This window comes from Copadichromis virginalis, linkage group LG6, assembly GCF_057382275.1.
Source record: "Copadichromis virginalis isolate Kocher_CV1m ecotype Utaka linkage group LG6, C_Virginalis_male_GT1.1, whole genome shotgun sequence".
NCBI lineage: Eukaryota > Metazoa > Chordata > Actinopteri > Cichliformes > Cichlidae > Copadichromis > Copadichromis virginalis.
Window position 1 is genome coordinate 28443974 of NC_140623.1, and position 19243 is coordinate 28463216.

General features: G+C 38.7%; 2 protein-coding genes across 3 annotated transcripts in view; both read right to left on the reverse strand.

The window, feature by feature from the left end:
- Window positions 1-4284: 4284 nt before the first annotated feature.
- On the reverse strand, window positions 4285-8878 carry sumo2a (small ubiquitin like modifier 2a). Its single transcript, XM_085459702.1, has 4 exons — window positions 8795-8878; window positions 7775-7906; window positions 6379-6450; window positions 4285-4811 (listed from the first exon to the last, which is right to left on the reverse strand). Exons 1-4 carry the CDS (start codon window positions 8813-8815, stop codon window positions 4746-4748), a joined length of 291 nt encoding a protein of 96 aa, XP_085315828.1. The 5' UTR covers window positions 8816-8878; the 3' UTR covers window positions 4285-4745.
- A 1218-nt stretch (window positions 8879-10096) lies between these two features.
- The window catches only part of gga3a (golgi associated, gamma adaptin ear containing, ARF binding protein 3a), a 9623-nt gene continuing 476 nt past the window's right edge, over window positions 10097-19243 (reverse strand). The window contains exons 2-17 of one of the 2 annotated variants that reach the window (XM_085459701.1): window positions 18944-19028; window positions 18714-18789; window positions 18499-18597; window positions 18284-18407; window positions 18021-18124; window positions 16395-16475; window positions 16101-16238; window positions 15718-15799; window positions 15401-15523; window positions 14732-14944; window positions 14050-14123; window positions 13525-13970; window positions 12752-12951; window positions 11807-11976; window positions 11569-11679; window positions 10097-11365 (exon numbers count right to left, since the gene is read on the reverse strand). In XM_085459701.1, coding sequence (XP_085315827.1) covers window positions 11255-11365; window positions 11569-11679; window positions 11807-11976; window positions 12752-12951; window positions 13525-13970; window positions 14050-14123; window positions 14732-14944; window positions 15401-15523; window positions 15718-15799; window positions 16101-16238; window positions 16395-16475; window positions 18021-18124; window positions 18284-18407; window positions 18499-18597; window positions 18714-18789; window positions 18944-19028 — 2237 coding nt within the window. In that variant the 3' untranslated portion in view covers window positions 10097-11254. Of the gene's footprint in view, window positions 11366-11568; window positions 11680-11806; window positions 11977-12751; window positions 12952-13524; window positions 13998-14049; window positions 14124-14731; window positions 14945-15400; window positions 15524-15717; window positions 15800-16100; window positions 16239-16394; window positions 16476-18020; window positions 18125-18283; window positions 18408-18498; window positions 18598-18713; window positions 18790-18943; window positions 19029-19243 lie in introns of both variants that reach the window. The other variant, XM_085459700.1, reaches the window with a different exon arrangement.

Here is a 19243-nt window from a genome sequence, read left to right on the forward strand (position 1 = left end):
TTCAATTAGCTCACGTGAAACTGTATGTTAGTGTGCTTAGGGATATAAATTTTGCAGCTGAGGAGTTGCCCTTTGCTATCTAACCATTAACAAAAATGACACCTTGAATTTAAGTGTGAAGCCAATTTTCATATTTCCGGTTTTCTCTGATTAGAGCTGGACCGTATGTATATTTTGAATTTGTGGATTAGAGAAAATCCAAATCCAAAATATCTTCAAATTTGCGCACCGATTTCTTGTTTTTTAAAGTCATTTAAGATGTATGCTGTAAAATATTTCCACCATGGACAAAGAGCAGTACAAAGAAGTCCGAGGATGCGTTAACAGCATGCTGACTGTTCACTTATACATAATTTCTTCTGGGATTAATAAGTATTCTGATTCTGATTCTAAAAGCCCCAAACTACCATGATCATGCTCATGGTGAGTGTATGTAAACTTTTCACTACAAGTGCACTTCTCCAAATTTTAAGGGATGTATAACAAAATGTCCCTAAATGAGGAAATGAACCATGACAGGAGGTGACACACAATAAGATAAATTCAAATTCAACACCATACGAAAAACATCTCATACAAAAGATGGATATTAAACTTACTCAGAGCTATTGAAGTGTGAGTCACTCTATCTCCCTAAACAGGACCCAGTAACCATTACAGTGGCAGACATCCTAGCACTGTACAGCACTAGGCCCTGACATGATTCACACCTACTCCCTAAAGAAGTTAACTGCATTTCATGAGCATCTTGCAGCATAAATGAACCAGCTGTTAATGGATGAAACACCCAGAATGATTAACTGAAGGCCAGACATTCCTGAAGCCCAAGGATCCCAGAAGGGATTGGCCCCATCCATCTACCAACCAGTAACCTGCTTCAGCAAAAAATGGAAGTTCCTGTCAGGCATCATAGGAGCTAAGATTAAGGTTCAAGGTTCATTATTTGCCATATGTGCATAAATCAGCAGTCAAGGCACATTGGAATTCTTTTGCTCTCTCAGTCATACTAAGCATGCTTGAAAAAAATAGGCAAAAATAAATTCAATTCAATTCAATTTTATTTATATAGCGCCAAATCACAACATAAGTCGCCTCAAGGCGCTTCATAGATACAGAGAAAAACCCAACAATCATATGACCCCCTATGAGCAAGCACTTTGGCAACAGTGGGAAGGAAAAACTCCCTTTTAACAGGAAGAAACCTCCGGCAGAACCAGGCTCAGGGAGGGGTGGCCATCTGCTGCGACCGGTTGGGGTGAGAGAAGGAAGACAGGATAAAAGACATGCTGTGGAAGAGAGACAGAGATTAATAACAGGTATGATTCAATGCAGAGAGGTCTGTTAACACATAGTGAGTCAGAAAGGTGACTGGAAAGGAAAAACTCAATGCATCATGGGAATCCCCCGGCAGCCTATGTCTATTGCAGCATAACTAAGGGAGGATTCAGGGTCACCTGGTCCAGCCCTAACTATATGCTTTAGCAAAAAGGAAAGTTTTAAGCCTAATCTTAAAAGTAGAGATAGTGTCTGTCTCCCGAATCCAAACTGGAAGCTGGTTCCACAGAAGAGGGGCCTGAAAACTGAAGGCTCTCCCTCCCATTCTACTTTTAAATACTCTAGGAACAACAAGTAGGCCTGCAGAGCGAGAGCGAAGTGCTCTAATAGGGTGATATGGTACTACAAGGTCATTAAGATAAGATGGGGCCTGATTATTTAAGACCTTGTATGTGAGGAGCAGGATTTTGAATTCAATTCTGGATTTAACAGGAAGCCAATGAAGGGAAGCCAAAACAGGAGAAATATGCTCTCTCTTTCTAGTCCCTGTCAGTACTCTTGCTGCAGCATTTTGGATTAGCTGAAGGCTTTTCAGGGAGTTTTTTGGACATCCTGATAATAATGAATTACAGTAGTCCAGCCTGGAAGTAATAAATAAATGAAATAGTTTTTCAGCGTCACTCTGAGACAGGATATTTCTAATTTTAGAGATGTTGCGCAAATGGAAGAACGCAGTCTTATATATTTGTTTAATATGTGCATTGAAGGACATAAACAAGACAACACAAAACTAATATAAATTGTAAATTATAAAGTATACCCCCTTTACAAGAGGGCTGTACCCTGACTCATGCCCACCTTGATAAACCGTAGGATGGTGGTCTCATCAGCGTATTTAATGACAAAGATGTTATCCTGGGTGGAGACACAGTCATTCATATACAGGGTGGAGAGTTTGGGGCTGAGGCAACAGCCCGCCGAGGACCCTGTGCTGACTGTAAGCGCAGCAGACGCTCGTCCTCCCATTCTCACCACCTGTGGTCCATCTGTCAGGAAATCCAGAATCCAGTTGGGAGTTGGGACGCCAAGGTATGTCAGCTTCTTGGTCAGCTTGCCCGGACGCATGGTATTGAAAGCAGAACTGGAGTACAATAAAAGCATCCTGCTCTACATTCTGCTACTCTTCAGATGTTGCAGAGTGTGGTGTAAGGCTATTGCTATTGTGTCATCCACTGATCGATTGGGACAGCAAGAAAACTGGAGCGGATGGACAGTGTCCGGGACCATGTGGTTGATATGTGTGAGAACCAGTTTTTCTAGGCACTTTATGGCAACTGGTGTGAGTGCCACTGGCCTGAAGTCATTTAGGGTGGATATGTCCAGTCTTTTGGGGGCTGGTATGACTGTGGAGGATTTGAAAATGCATGGGACTAAAGCCTGGGATAATGACAGGTTGAAGACATCAGCAAACTTCTTCTTCTCTTAACTAACTGAAGCCTTTCATTGAACTACCAAAAAACACTAATTGGTACTCTCTTTCTAACCAGACACGTGGCAGCACTTGTGCTATAATTTTGTTTGTATTTAACAAAATAAAAATGTAGAGATAAGTGTACACATTAGTTTTTGACTGCTAGTGAAATTTGTTTTCTTTACAAATAACTTTCACTGAACTAACACACCCAAACTCTCAACATGTTTGTACTCTCTGCTCATGTCTTCATATTAAATAAGTTTCTGCTTTTTAAAGAGCTTACTTGAACATTGCACTCAACAAAAAACATATACTTCCTAACAAAAAAAGGAACTTCAAGGGCCAAACTGCAAAATTGAATTTCTTCTTGTCAACATACTGGCTGCAAGCATCCCATGGGCTGCAAATTTGAGACCCCTGTTCCAGATGAATAGGCGTAGGACTCAATACATGGGCCCAGAAAGGAATTGAGAGAAAAAACAGAGAAAAAACACCATGCTGCCGGAACATTGGTCAGTCTGGCCTCAAAAGTGACTACTCTGCACAAGAGTAGTTAGAATTACAATTACAAGAAAGCCTATGACACAATGAGTCACAAATGGACATGAACAATCAAAGGGACCCTGAGAACAACACTAGAGGCCGTCTAGTGCAAAAGTACAATTGCAGGATTTACCAAGACCTGAACCCTCTCAGCCATATCATTCTTAAGACTGGCTCCAGATACAGACAACAGAATGGAGCAAACGTTAACCACCTCCTCTACATGGATGACCTCAAGCTGTATGCCAGCCACGAATGAGACATCAATTCCCGAGGAAGATCAACAGCATCATCATCGGAATGCCATTCGGACTGGTTAAGTGCAGTCAGATGGTAAATAAAGAGAAGGAACATAGTGAGAAGCAAAAGGACTATTATTAGAAAGCAAGATTGAATATATTGAGGACAGTACTTTAGAATCCCCCAGCAAACTGGAGCCATAGAGACCCGTGGGAAACTATGAAATACCTGCAGTAAGGCCAGTTCTGACAAGTCAGCTGAATGGAAAGAACAAGATTTGCGTCCAGCAGACTGTAGGGATGACAAAGATCTATGTTCAGAAAAGTGTAGTGTAGTCTAGGAACAGCAAAGACGCTGCGCAAGACTCAAACTCCAAGGCATCTGGTAGAGGGACTAAGCTTGAAGAATAAAGACAATAGCAGGGCAAGTGGGGACATGCATATGCACACACAGCTCATTACGTCATTCAAGAGATCATTATCTAGACACTGATTACTTTTGAAAACTGACTACATATCCACTGTATTTTATTGGCTATGGAATAATGGATAATTATATATTTGGCTGCTTAAAGTGCTTACATCATAACCACACATGAAAACTGCTATCTGATGATTATAATTTGAAGACGTGTCAGCATTTCCTCTTATTGCATGGAAACAAATAACTGAGGACATTCAAACCTACAATTGCAGCAGTACCTGCAAACAGTTTTCAGATGTGACGAAAACACACATACACACAGATTTGTAAAAAAAAAAGAAGAAAAAAAAAAAAGACTCATTTTATTCCAACAATACATTTTTATAATAACAACAGATGTCAGTGAATTTAAAACACCGGGTTACATCAATCAAACCTCCATCTTTAATCAAAGCCTTGGTAAGTATAAAAGCAAAAGCAGGACCAAGCGTTCTCTTCCGAAATTAAAAAACAAACAAAAAAACCCAAACAAAAACAGTTTCTCATTTCTTCGGCACATTAGACTGACTGCAGCCTACTTATTGTCTGCACTGCACTGTTCAGACATGTTAACATGTCACGTAACATGGCAGTGTGATCAAACTCAACACTAACTGTGCTGCCTTTGAGTATTTTGTGTAAATATTCCACTGGATCGTATCAACACTGGTCATGAGCATTTGAAGACTGGGTATAACAAAGATGTTCAGGGATGAAAGGGGGAGGTAGGGATGTTCATAGGAAACAGTCTTTAAAGAGGAGAGCCTCCAGTTTGCTGTTGGAACACGTCGATTGTATCTTCATCCTCCATTTCTAGCTGCAAAAGAAAAAGACAAGAAAACTTTTTAAATATTAGAAGGAAGTACAAATGCTTTAAAAGGTGGCCGAAGCCACCGTGATGCAACCCACTGGTATGTTAAAAGACTTGACAAACAAGTTATTACTCAGTGAGCTGCAGTATGAACCACAGATCTTACTTCTTTCTGAATGGACTCGATGTTTGTTTCCCAAGCCCAAAAACTCATCAAGAAAGTGTTCAACGAGGTCACAGAGGGAGGAAGCCAGGGGCCATTTTCCCACAATCAAAAGTTTTTCAACAAAAGGATTGCTCGCCCTCTAGTGGCCATTAAAATATAAGACACATCCATGTTGACTACACTTTTTTAAGACTTGAGGCCTGTACTATGAAGCAGGATTTGTACCCATCTCACTAACTTCAGGGTTATTTATTGATATATTCTGAAAGCTGTTCACTTCTTGCTGTTCTGGAGAAGGTTATACTCAAGATAAGAGATAAACAGGTAGAAAACTGCCTACTAAGCACTCACTTTTCTGGAAAAGTATCATCACCATTTCTGGAAGATCTCCTCAGATCTCCTCCTAAGAAGGTCCAAAAATATTTAATAGCATCTAAAGTTTTTGTCTTTCCCACCTGCTCTTGGGAAGCAGCTTAATTTCTGCTTTTTTCCCCCACTTGTCAACCGCAAGTTCAGAAGATTATCCTATAAGCATTAATATTCTCCTAAAACATAAGCATATCTAAACATTAACTCAATGAAATAAAAATTGTAATCCATCATCTCGTCCCGTGTTTTAATAACAGACCTGTAATACTTGTGTGTAAACCTACACAGCAGTTACTATTGTGTGCTTAACCTCTTCAATTTTTTAAAAATATCATAGCTTTTAATTTTTGTTGTGTGTGTGCTGTCACTACAAAGTCCATATGCATGATTGGTCATATGTTGTTAATGTCACCCCTTTTATGTGAAGGTGCTTGTAGACAGGCTGTTATGAGAATATAACAATACTTAATGTATCAGTATATTCATGTATCATACCTGATTTATCACCCAGTGTTTTGACTGTTTTCCGCTAAACATCATAGTAAAAACATTATGTTCTGCACTGACATGAAGGGAGTACTGCAAACGCAACAAGGAGTTAGATCTGTTCATCACAGCTCTTATGCAAACTCTATGCTTTTTCTGTATACGACACTAACTAAGTATTATAAACTCTTTCTTGGTCTAGTTGTAGTACAGTTGTAATGCAGAATTACTGCGTCTTTGAGTTTATGAAAGTAAATGGTATATGCTGATAACATATCAGCTGAAATGCAATCTCGGGACTGCAAAAACAAATAAAAAAATCAAACCAAACCAAACCAAAAAAGGGTCGTGTTGGCCTGGCCTGGAATCCCCCAAACAGCTGATTGGTTTGTGAGTACTGCAGCATAATGCAGTGAGTTTACATGTAGTAACTAATATGAAATGTAAGATCCGGAGTAGCAAGAATGTGAGGACCAAGGGTTATTCAGCCGTAGTTCACAATAACAAAAATTGATTCCAAAAGTGCACAAAAACAAGAGCGTGTACACATACCTGAGAAGGTGTGTCTGTTTCATTGATGGGCTGACCGTCAAATCGAAATCGTATTTGCCTCATTGACAGCCCCTGAGTGGAAAAACAAATGTTTACTTTTAAACATCACAAGGCATTTTTGTGACCGCAGGTTTAAAACACTGGCTGTGAAGTGCAATACCTCCAGTTTCAGGAGAACCTTTGTTGTTCCCCATCTCTCACTACTGACCGCTAAACTAAAAAACCTCTTCAAAATTAGATGTAAATAAAGAGGGTGGGATAACAGGAAATTATGTGGTTAAACTTGCTCCAAGACAATAAGAACAGTAACACGCTGACCAAAATTAAATAATACAATATATTACAAAGTTACATATATGAGAAATAGCTCTAACATATACAAATAACACAATTTATAAAGATCTAGAATTTTACAAAGATTAAATATATATGATTGACATTTTACTCTAATCTGCAATCCTTTATTTTCAGTACAGAGGACGTGCAAGAAGGGGTAACTATCACACTGTGTACTGCGCATTAGATGGGGAAGGACTGATGTTGCACACCTATTATGTATAAAGTAGACCTTAGGTGTTTTTTAAGACTCTTAACTTTCAGATAAATTTAAGGTTGTCTGGATTGGGCCAAACCTTTCCTCCGGGTACCATGTGAGTAATGACAAAATTAAAACAAAGATGTGCTTCTATAGGGCCAAAACAAAGTCAAGATGGTGGGGGAGGGGGGCAATACATACAAACAATTGGTCTTCACACAGTTAAAGCAAAGAGCCTTGTTACCATAGCTAACAGAAGTTGATGCGTCATCTGATATTTTTGACCATCTGATATACTTAAACATAATATAAGCATAAATAAATTAAGCCAATTAATAAAAATACTGGTTCAAAACATATGCCTTAGTTTTGAATACTTGCCCTAATGGATGTCAAAATATAGCTTTTTCCCCCCCCCTCCATTTCTGATTTGGCAAGAACCATGTATTTTTAAAATGACAATTTCTTGGTCTCTGGAATAGGGATGACCAATTTTAGAAGACCAGCAATACATTTAACCTCCTAAGACCCAAACTCTTTCATGGCATGCATTTTAAAATTTTCTTTGCTATTTGGGTTGATTGGGACCTGATGAATGTAAAAACAAAGAATTACCAGATTTTTTTTACCTAATTTTTTCTTTCTGAGACAAATGAGATCCACATATGAGGCATTGGTTTTAAATTTTGATAGAACAGTGGCAGTATAATGTCCTCATAAGTGGATATCAGGCCCTTGTAGAGAAAAATTAAGTATTTTCGTCTAGACATCCCAAAATGTGATGTCCACATATGTAGACACCAGGTCCTAGGAGGTTAAAGATACTTATAAGAAACAGTTAAAATTGTGTCCCAGTCTCACCTGCCGTTCACAATAAGCTTTCATCAGTTTGCTGAGAGGAGTGTGCCTTTTGATCTTAAACTGCACCACTGAGCCATCCTGTCCTGCCACCTTCAGGTTGATGTGCTCGTTGTTCTCAGTCTTTACTCCCTCCTAAAGACAAAAAACAAGTTCATAGAAAGTCAGATTATTTAGAAAAAAGGGGGAGGTGTGACTATTTACAAGAAACTGCGCCCGCCATTTCAAATTCCGAGTCATAGGTGTCTTGCATATCTCAGCGATACCTCATTGTCTTCAAACAAAAGTTAATTTCACAATACGTGTGTGGATTTACGTTTTTTTGCTTGTTTTTTAATCCTCCGCGACACCAGCCTGCCTGATGTGCGTAGAGCGGGAGACTAGCGTGGGTACCGAGAGCAATGAGGACTGGATTTACAACTTCAACGTTAGCATTAGCTATAGGCAACTCAAGCAACAATGGCCTTCAATACAACAAGATGCACAGCGGCCTAGCAAGGATTCAAATTATACTACTTGTGCTATTAACAAAACCCTTATCTCTTTACCCAGGCGTATGGCTAGCGATTGAGTACAACGGTACCCTTTTTTAAACGTAAGATTCGTTTACACATTACGGCTTTTGTTGTTTTGTACCGTTTATGTTGTTCTGTTCTGTCTCAGCGTTAACTCGCTTTTCTTGAACTGGTGCTTAATCTAGTCGGATATCGGATAACTACATTTTCCATTACATGTGCATTACTCATAACGATGGCAAAAATTTAGAGGTGCCGATTAAAAATTATTTTACAGAAAATAGATTTTTTTGAAAATACACCAAATGGATCGAGTCGGTTAGCCACGTTAGCTTATTATGCTAACTTCACCCGTTAGCTTCCTAGCAAATACCGTAAAGTTAGCGCATGTTTGAAGCGGTCTTTGGTGTTATACGATTCGAAATAATTGTACGAACTCCTTTCCATCAGTTTACCGTGTACATTCAACTTTGTATGGGCTCTGATTCATTTAAAGTCCAATCCTCACCTTGGCCTTTCCATCTGCCATGGCTGCTGCTGAGGACTGTCTGCCTGCGTCTCGCCTGTTCTGCTGCGGCTGCGCAGTGTAGCGCGCCACTTTGCGTCGGCCGCAATACAGTGAGCGAAGAGCCCGCGTTTCATTTAACAGCAATATAGTTCATGGCTCCAGTATCGTCAAGTTAATAAAAACGAGTAAGCGACGTTTAGATGCATATAATCTGGGGATACAGGAACTGTATCTCTAGTTCGTACTCACCATCTGGCATTGGAAAATAAATAAATACACCACATGGACTATGTTTGGTTATATTAATGCACTTCACATACAGCAAACAACAGGATAAAGAGCAAAAAAAAAAGAATTTTAAGGAGTATATTACTATGATTTTATTAGGCCCTGGGATAGGTTAATGATTGGCAGAAACATTGATTTTCCAGCATTTTATTTTTTCTACAGTGTATAATCTAGGTTCTATTAAAAAAGTAACTTCCCACCAATAAAATATATAGTATTACTTTTTCCACTTTAAATGACAGAGTCTTTTAAAACTACTTCAGCTTGAAACATGTTAAGTTGAACTGATTAATTTTTGTTACCTGCAAACACCATCTGAAATGAGCATCCCTAAATAGGCTGTAGTTCCTCTGTGTCCATATACACCACTGAGTGTTTCCCATGGCCACAACTTACAATCAGCAGCAGTGCATAGCTGGTGGCATGGTGTGCAGGTCCCAGGTTCAAACTCAGACTGTTGCAGTCTTTGTGGGAGGCAAACATTTGAAGAATATCAAAATATGGAGATGGACAAAATGCAATACAATACATTTACTGTTATTGAATTAGAAAGCCACACCCTGCATTATAAACTAAGACAAAAGACTTAAAGGTGGACCTCTCTCTCACACATACGATTATCCAACAACATTTATTTCAGTAGCAAAGCAGCCTTGCAGAAAAAAAGAAAAGGCAAAATTTTGCTGCTTGCTTTGAATGGGAAAAAGCAGTACCACCTGGTGGGCAACTATAAAAATAAAAAACTGAAGGAGAGTACTCCAAAATAAAACCTTAACATAACGGAATGAATTAGTCAATGTCAAAAATAAATGTAGGATCAAAAATTGTATTTCAATGACTTTCAATGGGGCAAAATGTGGCAGTTTTGCATACCTTAGACATTTTTCAAGCTAATTTAAGGACCTGAGATAACAATTCTAAAATTGAAAAACATTCAGTTGCATTTACACTGATTTTGAACACTGAAAAAAACAACAAAAAAAACAACAAAAAAAACAGTCATGTTAAAAGGTGTAACATAAATAAAATCCATCCCAGTCTTTATTTATCCATGCACAGAAGTAGTTGTTCAAAAATGCAATGACAAGGTAATTTAACAATATGACAAATAAATAAACTTATAAGAAATATGTAGAGAACCTCCAGCACACATAACTCCAAGAAGATAGAGATAAAGAGGTCACAATTCTGTATGAACATGTAAAGTTACCCAGTGGTTATGCCTTGACCTATGGCCGCCGTTTCTTCTAACAGGAATTAAATTTCCTTGTTAAGCCCATCTCTAGTTTGCTAAATAATGTAACGTTTATAACAAATCTGTATGACTATTTGGTAACATTAAAGACTCTGAAAAGCACACTAACTTGTTAATCTATTAATACAATACTCAAAGTATCTATTAATAAGGGGTATGCAGAATACAGCTGACAACTGCATCACCATACATTACGTTAGGAGTTGTGATAGCTTCCTCACTAACCAAAATAAATACATTCATGACAATAAATACTGAAATACTAAAAAAAACATAAGTGGTGAGTATAAGAAGCTGAGCTGTGATTTCCTGTAAAACCCAGAAGAAGAAAAGTATTCAGTTGTAGTTTTGAGCCAGACTGGAAGTGACCAATTTCCAATCAGCCAATATTGGAGTGATTTTTCAGAAATAGAGGGGCTCTTGTTCGCTTCAGCCTGTCTCAACTGTAAAAATCTTACATAGTCATCAAGAAATCATGTGAAACTCTGATTGCGATCACCTGCTCATACAACCACAGTTTCATAATCATTTCAACCTCTATGCAAGACTGCCGTTTTCAAAAGTGCAACTATTCTCCAATAAAACAGAGACACAAATAGGAACATTAAAATTATATCAAAAGGGTACTAAAAAAATTGAAAGCACGACAATATTTAAAATTCACCAAACAACCACCATTAGCATTCAGACAGTTCATTTTGTTAGTAACTGCATCACACTGACTACCTCTGGTATCGTAATAAAATTACTGTATTTGTGCTACATCAGCAGACCATCTTCAACTCTCTGAAATCCAACAACATTTATCAAATATTGAAACTCTGCCTGAAAGCTTTAATATTTTGCCTTCTTTTGACCATAGCAGAACACTGAAAGCCAAATCGTTCAAGTAGTCTTATAGCGATCAGCCTACAGAGCTATAGAGCTCCCCATTTATCAACAGGTGGAAAATCATTCACCTCCCCCACTTCTGTGAATGGCTGGTCTCCCAGCGTGAATCCCAATTTATATCTCATCCGGACCTTTTCCTGCAAGACATAAAAGCAGAACATTTCAGTTAAGGATCACACTGAGCCATTAACCATTATTTTCTCATATTGATTGACAAGGAAGACAGTAAAAGATGTTTCACTGTGCTTTACTGAATGAACAGCTCAACTGAGTAAGCGCTCTGTCAATAAATAAATGCTTAAATGCATGGACACCAGAAAAGCTCAAGGCTGAGCTTTACCTTGAGAGGATTGGCAAGCAGCATGATCTGAGTGATGGCAGCAGGGGGAAGTATTGGGTTAAAAGAGGCCAGCTCTGTCCCTGAGGGTGGCTGCAGTTTTACTTTCATCGTCTGGAGAATTGGCAGAAGAGACATCCACATACATCAAACACAAGCTGCATCCCACCCAAATTCAATTTTTACTGAAATCTAATCTCATGATGGAGGAACAGTGTTACGTATGCACGTCATGTTTTACCCTGGGCACAGCAGCCTGCAGAACAATGTTCTTCACCGGCTGAGTGGCTGTGTTAAGCATGGACGCCACCATCACCAGCACATCCGGCCTGCCTGGTGGAAAGTCGGTGGCGAAATGCAGCAGAACGCGAACACCATTTTTATCATAAGCTGTCACTGGGCACACTTTACCTAAAAGTGTAGGTAGCGCAAAGAAAAAGAATAAACTGAGATTACTTCATAAACTGATAAGCCAGTACACACGACCCTCAACACAGTCATTTGAGTCAGCTAGAAGAGATTTCTGCTTTCATGCACATCGTTCCTTTCGTGCATGCTGCGATGCTTAATTTCTGACCACAGTGAGAACATAAAACTAACAGTATTAGTACGTTTTTCACTGTCAATTTGTTATTCACTTTTTCACTGTCACCAGTAATGACCATATGTTCATTTTCTCCCATCTAACAATTATGTTTTGACAAAAAAACACCTGGAGGTCAGTGAACCATCTGCAGTACGCAGGCACGAATGCGTTCCCAAAATCTCTCAGGTGATTATTCTCTCTACAGGATTTTCTATCGAAGTAGATAGATGGTCAAATAGCAGCCAACATTTCAAATTACTGGTTGGCAAAACAAAAATGTCCTAATAAAAACAAAATACATCTTCACATTTTGAGAACATAAAGCTTTTTTTGAACAGCTTTTACACTGGTCCTTTTCAGTGAAAATCTACTTCAGAAATATATATTTCCAATAGGTTTTAAGCACTTAAAATAGTGTTAAGTGCTTAATAGAGTAAACACCATTTTTCCATCACTGAAAACCTTCAGAAAGACATCAGATGATCTGGTTTGACCTCAAATTAATCTTGTCAAGGACCCTGAGCAAACACTCCAATGGGCTACAAAAACCTTCACTTAGAGATAAACATATAGTCAGTAAAGACCACTTAGTGAACTCACTTGGCTTAATGGTATCAAGAGGGACAAATACATTGGCCAGGGACACCTCTTGTCCTCTACCTGGACTTGACTGGCTCAGGGGTAGAACAGGGGACAGAGAGCGCAACAGAGGGCTGTCATCTGCCTGACTCTTGATAGACAGAGGAGCAGACCATGCATGTATTCCTTCTGATATAATTTGGGTGGATGTGGCTTCAAGACTGAAAGACAAAGAGCAAAGAAAATGTTTGGAAAAAACCCACATTTTTTGTGATTTTGCCTCTGTACACCACCACAGTGGCTTTTAACATTCCACAATCAAAATGTGATGTAAGTGCAGACTGATAAATTGGATTTGGTGAGTTTAACAAAAGTACTACAACTTATACAACGCCCCCTATTTTCAGAGACTCAACTGTAATTGGACAAGTGACTAACAAGTAGTTTCTTGGCCAGATTAAGTCTGTCTCCTCATTTTTTCAATGCAAATTAAACACAAAAGATCTGAAGCGCCGAGCTTGTTGCTATTGACTGGTAATCTCAATCTGAGTCCCAAAGAGAGTTTCTTTCTCTTTCTCTCTCTCTCCTATCCCTCAGTCATGTCTGTAAATACCATAAATAAATACCATCTTTAAAATTGATTAAGAGACACAGTCTTAATGGAATGAAGAGTTTGCACCATATACTGGGTTTCTTTATAAAAATAAATAAATAAAAAATAAAAATGTGTGAAAGTGTACAGATGGAGTGACCCAGTCTACAGAATTTTACACAACAGCACATGTATTACTCACCTATTATTGTTGCCCAGATCCAGCAAAGTGAGATCTTGCAGGATCTGACCTGGAGAAAGCGATGGAGAGTGGAAGCCCAAAGTCGAAGTTGAAATTAGTTGAGGGGTGATATCAGCGGCTGAGGGAGCAGATGAGGTCAAGCTGAATGACTGAGGAGGAGCAGCTGGAGCCACGGTGGTCAATATAGAACTGAAGGGTTGTGGGGATATGACTGATGTTGTTGAAAGGGATGTTGTTGAAATGGGTGTTGTTGAAAGGGATGTTGTAGAAGCCAGAGGTGTAGAAAAGACAGGGCCAGTGAAGTTTAAGGAAGAAGCTGGTGTATAAGTCTTGGAAGGATTAGCTGGGGCTCCTGTTGTAGAGAGGGCATCCAGAAAGAGAGAAGGCGTAGAAAACACAGGAACTGTGGGTAAAGTGTCAAAAAGATCCAAATCTTGACTGGAATCCTGGAAATCAAGGGAATAAAAACACTTCTAACCAACAAGACAATACTTCAAATGACTTTAAATTAATTCACTTAAATACCTGTGTAGATGGCAACGGATTGCTTGGGTTTCCATGTGTTGATTTATTAAGCTCAGTAATAGGTTCATTGAGGCCTGTAAATAAAAACAATTGTGACAGAATTTGCATCAAAATCTATAAATTCTGATACAATTGTTAAACGGGACCCATTATTTTGATATTTAACTCCAAATTTTCATTGTTGGACCACAGTAGCGCTGCATAACATACAGTTTAGCTTTGTTAAATTTGTACAGGCTCACGGTACAGGCCAAAGTTCATACACTACCTGAAACAAAATAGTTTCCAACTCACTTATCAACCAACTTCCATGAGTGTTTAGAGCAGTCTGATGCCTGAGTTTTTGGCTCATGTATCAGCACTGTGAAAATACAACTATAGAAGAAGGTACTTTTGGCTGCTCCTTTGTTTCCTAAGGGGTCACACGCTTGTGTTGGATTTGATGCAACCTTCCCATTTATCCAGGCTTGGGACCTGCACTAGAAGTACACTAGCTTGGGACCCTAGTCTCAAATCATGAGTCTTAAGATAAATGTGTTAACCACTATATTATGGATGCACTATAGCAACAATACACAGTAACACAAAAAAAGAAAGAAAAGCGTAATAGGTCCTTTTAACATTCAGTTCCAAAATTAAAAAATAAATCAGTGTGATTAATCCACATCATGCTGAATGTTACCTAAAGACAGCAGCTCTTCATCCAGCAGTGACAGTGCTGTGGAGGGTACGTTAACACTCTGGGACGGTGGGTCAGTGGCAGCTGATCCACACAACAGGTCAGCAGGAAATGACTGCGAAGATGCTGGAGGTTGCTGCTCAGATGCAGAGGAGCTCTGGATGTCCAGACCCACCAGATCAATCAAAATCTCTGATTGATTTGTGCTTCCAGTGCCTATCAGATACAGTATGTAAATGCACTCAAAGCAGTAGTACTGTCAGTCTTCACCAATAAAACTTCCCCTAAAAATAATACTGAGACCAAACCTTGCTTGTAAACGGTACACGCCATTCCAATACGCACAAAGGCCATTCACTTAAAAGTGTTATTCCTTTCTCAGGTTAGACAGGATATCCACTCTTAAGATTATCCTTATGTGTACTTACACATTATAACATATTTTAAAAAACATGGTAGTCGGGATTCTCAGCAAAGTCCTGCTTCAAACGCAATAAGCTTTCAGTGTGGCTACGCTAGTGCTGACTGTGCATTAATCGGTTTTGACAGGCACAACACTAAAGTCAATACCACATACACCCCACTGAGAACATGTCACAAACAACCATGCCAAATGGTAGAATAGTTAGGAACTGTTCTCTCTGATTAGAATGACCTACACTTCAAATTTACCTGCACTGACTGACGTTTGTGTTTGGCGTCCTCCAGTCTCTCCATTCATGGTTTGTCCTTCCACAATCTTCTTATATAAATTAATAACCTGAGAGAGGTCATCATTGGCCTGCAAGATGTCTCCTAACATGTGAATTTCAAAATAAATTAGACCAGGGTGAGATTTAATATAACCTTGAGAAGACAAGTGAAGACACTGACAATTTACAAACTGTGAGCAGAATGATTCTGAGTCACCTGGGTCTGATGGGTGAATCACACCCAAGCAAACTGAGCAAGACATTTCAGCAGAATAAACAAATCAAATATTTTATTACCCAAACTACTGTCATTATCCTCGGTCTCAGTAGCAAGCTGAACTACCGTTTGCCTGAGTTTGTCACAATCACCATACAGCTCCTGGAAAACAATGAAAAAGAAATCATTATTTAAAAAGGGACTAAACTACAAAAATAATAACAATAATAATAAAAATAAATAAAATAAGTTTAGAATTTCAAACTAATTCAGAAATTATTCATAGGGGATTATAAATTAAAAAGCCCAGAATTACCTCAAACTGCTTAAGGGTTGTATGGGAAACATTTGGAATTTTCTATTAGTATTTCCAGAAAGGTCAACTAATAATAGACAGATCAATCAATTTGAATTTTAATCTTTTCAAAAAGGTCATTTGAATCTTAGCCAGTAAATAACGAACCCTAATAAGCTCCCTGTCTGCGTCTGTGGAGTCTTCTGGGTTGAAATGTGCAAGCATCTCATTAAGTAGTTTGACGCTGTTGTTCACCGCCTCCAGTGTGCTTTTTTGCTTTGTTGCTTTCTGTGTTCTCACCTCATCCTGAAAAAGAAAAACTACATTTGTTAGTATTTGTTGATCAGACTCTTTATTCCTGATGTAAGGAGGTAAAATGTCTCCAAAAGAGAGCAGCCAGAGGTCCGACTTCATTCATACTCAAATATTACAACAAAAACATTTCATCTGACATTGACACACCTCCTTGACCATGTTCTTGATGAGCCTGTTAGCCTCTTGCAGATCTTCTGGCTTTTTGCTCTTCAGCAGTTCTGATAATCTCTGCAGAGAGATAGGAGAACTATTAGATCAACTGCTGTGAACCCAAAGTAAACACCCACACACCTACCTGTAAACCCAATATATTTGTAGCAACCAATGAGCTAGTTAAGCAGCATCATAAATGTACAAAGTTGGTCTTTATTTCTGTGAAATGCCACAATGAAAATCATGATGCAAGAGTGAGAAAGGATTTCGAAAACCCCCCAAAGAGACAGCCATGAGAGAATCTCTTCGTTTGATCTTTTGGAGTGTTTCGATTTTAAGTATGTAGTGAGAAAATCCAATAATCAAAGTTTCCTATTCAAGCATGAAAATGGCATAGAGGTACTGGCAAGAACAGACTGAAAAGCCATCAGCTGGAATCTGTTAGCTGAGCTGCTGAAGACAAACGGCCAGTATTTCAGGGCTTCAGTTGGGATATCGGCCAAAGCTTGTGAAGTTAATGTCATCAGATAGTAAGTGAAGCATAACAGGCCTTGGGAAAAGAAGCTAGCTCACAGCTGTCACAAAGCAAAGATTATTCAAAATCTGTTCTGAAAGCATTAGACTTTTTTCACTGAACTTTATCCATATCTCTGAAGTGTTTTTAAACGGTTTCTCTGACTGCCCAAGGCTACTCTAACTGTGTTCTGCCTGTAGCTTTGTATTTAAGTGCATATATCAGAATGGTTCTCATGTAACTCTGGCAATTTATGGCCACAGATAATCTCAACTCACGGTTATGCCATACATATTTAATAGTGTTAATTACTGCATTATTCAACGACTCATTTCTTTGACCATTGATCTTCACATCGCACTTTTATTTTGACTAGAAGCTGGAATCAGGAAGTTCTAATTGACAACCAGTGCTTAATTGCCCAATCCATTGGAATCATTAGCCTGTGAGCTTAATCATTTTACCAGTGCTTGCTGTTTTTGCTGTTAATTGCAAAAGAAATGTTAAGTTCAGAACTGCTGCATTTTTGCACACCTGAGTCGCATACAGGTCTTTCTCAGTATAGTTTCTGCAGTGTGGCCATAATATGAAGACCGAGTGGTACTGAAAACCTGCGTAGGCATACTTATTTTCAGCACAGAAAGAAAAGAATATGAATCAATAGGTCAACTGAACTACAAACAAGACCTATAACAACATTAGGATCAGCACAATCTTGTCATTCTTCATCCCTACGCCACACCTTTAAAGTTTCGGGGGTGCATAATGCATAGTTGAGATGCTACTGCGTTGACAAAATGCACCAACATAAATCCAGACATATAAACATCTCTCAGTGTGCAACAAAAGGTGTTTGCAGGGCCACATTTTTTCCATGATGACTCATATAGCCACTGACTCCTAAGCTACCAAATGAGCTCCATCCTGAAATGCACTATTGTACTATTATCTTCTGAGGTATAAGTGATATACCATCTTAAATAATGCCGAATAACCTATAATTAAAAACCTACATCCGTAACAGAGACGGGAGAAGTGAAAACAAGAATTAATTGCAGTTAATGAGAAGCGGCATTCACACAATATCCTAAAATAGTTTCTCTTACTTTGCTCTTCTTCTCATCCTCAAACACAGGATTCTTGGGTCGTGGAGAAGGTGATGGTATTAATGTGGCATCAAGAGGAATTTCTGGGTCAGCTAAAACAATACCTAAAAATAAAAACAGGTAGCTTTGAACTTTGGTAAAGACAGCTTCAGGACTTCATAGCACAATGCACGCTGTGATTTTTGGATTTTACTGTGATCACTTCATAATGTTTAAATTTCACTCAGTATATTTAATCATTTTTGAAGCTGTGTATGTCTCACCCTGTAATTTCAGCATCTGATATGCTTCAGCAATCTTTGTTTCATCTGGCAGAGACACTGTCCAACTATACAGCATCTCTATCACTTTTTTCTTCACTTGTTCTGACACTTTATCTCCCAGGTACTAAAAAAAGATGTAGACGAACTGCTTAATAAAGGAAAACAACAACTCAAAGTATGATGCTGTCTGCAAATGTAAAACATTTGGTACTTACTTTGGGTGAAACCACCTTAATTAATTCATTCAAAAACTTAAATTTCCCAACTTCGTTGTGAAACCTTCGCCCACAATTCTTCATACAAGCTTCAAGAACCTGCAAAAACAAAAACAAGCTCAAAAATATTCTTTAAAAAAACCAAAAAAAACCCCAAACAAGTATCTTTACTAATATCAGAATGAAAAACACAGTGAAATAAATCCACCACACACCGTTAATGCTTGCATTGCTTCCCATTCCTGTGGTGATTGAATCTTGTATGCCAACAGTCTGACAGATATCTGTGGACTGAAAATATGCCAGAAAGGCAATTCAAACAATGCAATGCAAACTCAATAATGTAAGAAATACAAAGGCTTGTGTGTTTACCACAAGGAGGGGACACACGATTTGATTATGAGTGCAGGGAGAGGCTGGGGTTATTAAATGTACGTGGCCGTACCCTTCTAGCTCCTTATTGATTTGATCACAGAAACTCATAATATACTCCCAGTCTTCCTGCCGGTTTGAAGGGTTAGTGGCTTTGTCTGAAACAAAAAAATATAAAATCTCATGAACATACAACTCTGACAGCTTCTTTGGTGCCTTTGGTTCACCTAAATCCAAGGACAGCCACTGAAGACTACAGATTTGTTTACTACCAAGAATCCAATCAGCCCTCCAGCATCGAGCTCCCTCCATTCCCAGACCACCTTACGAACAATTCAGGCAGTTGTTCAAAATATTCAGCTTAATGTGAATT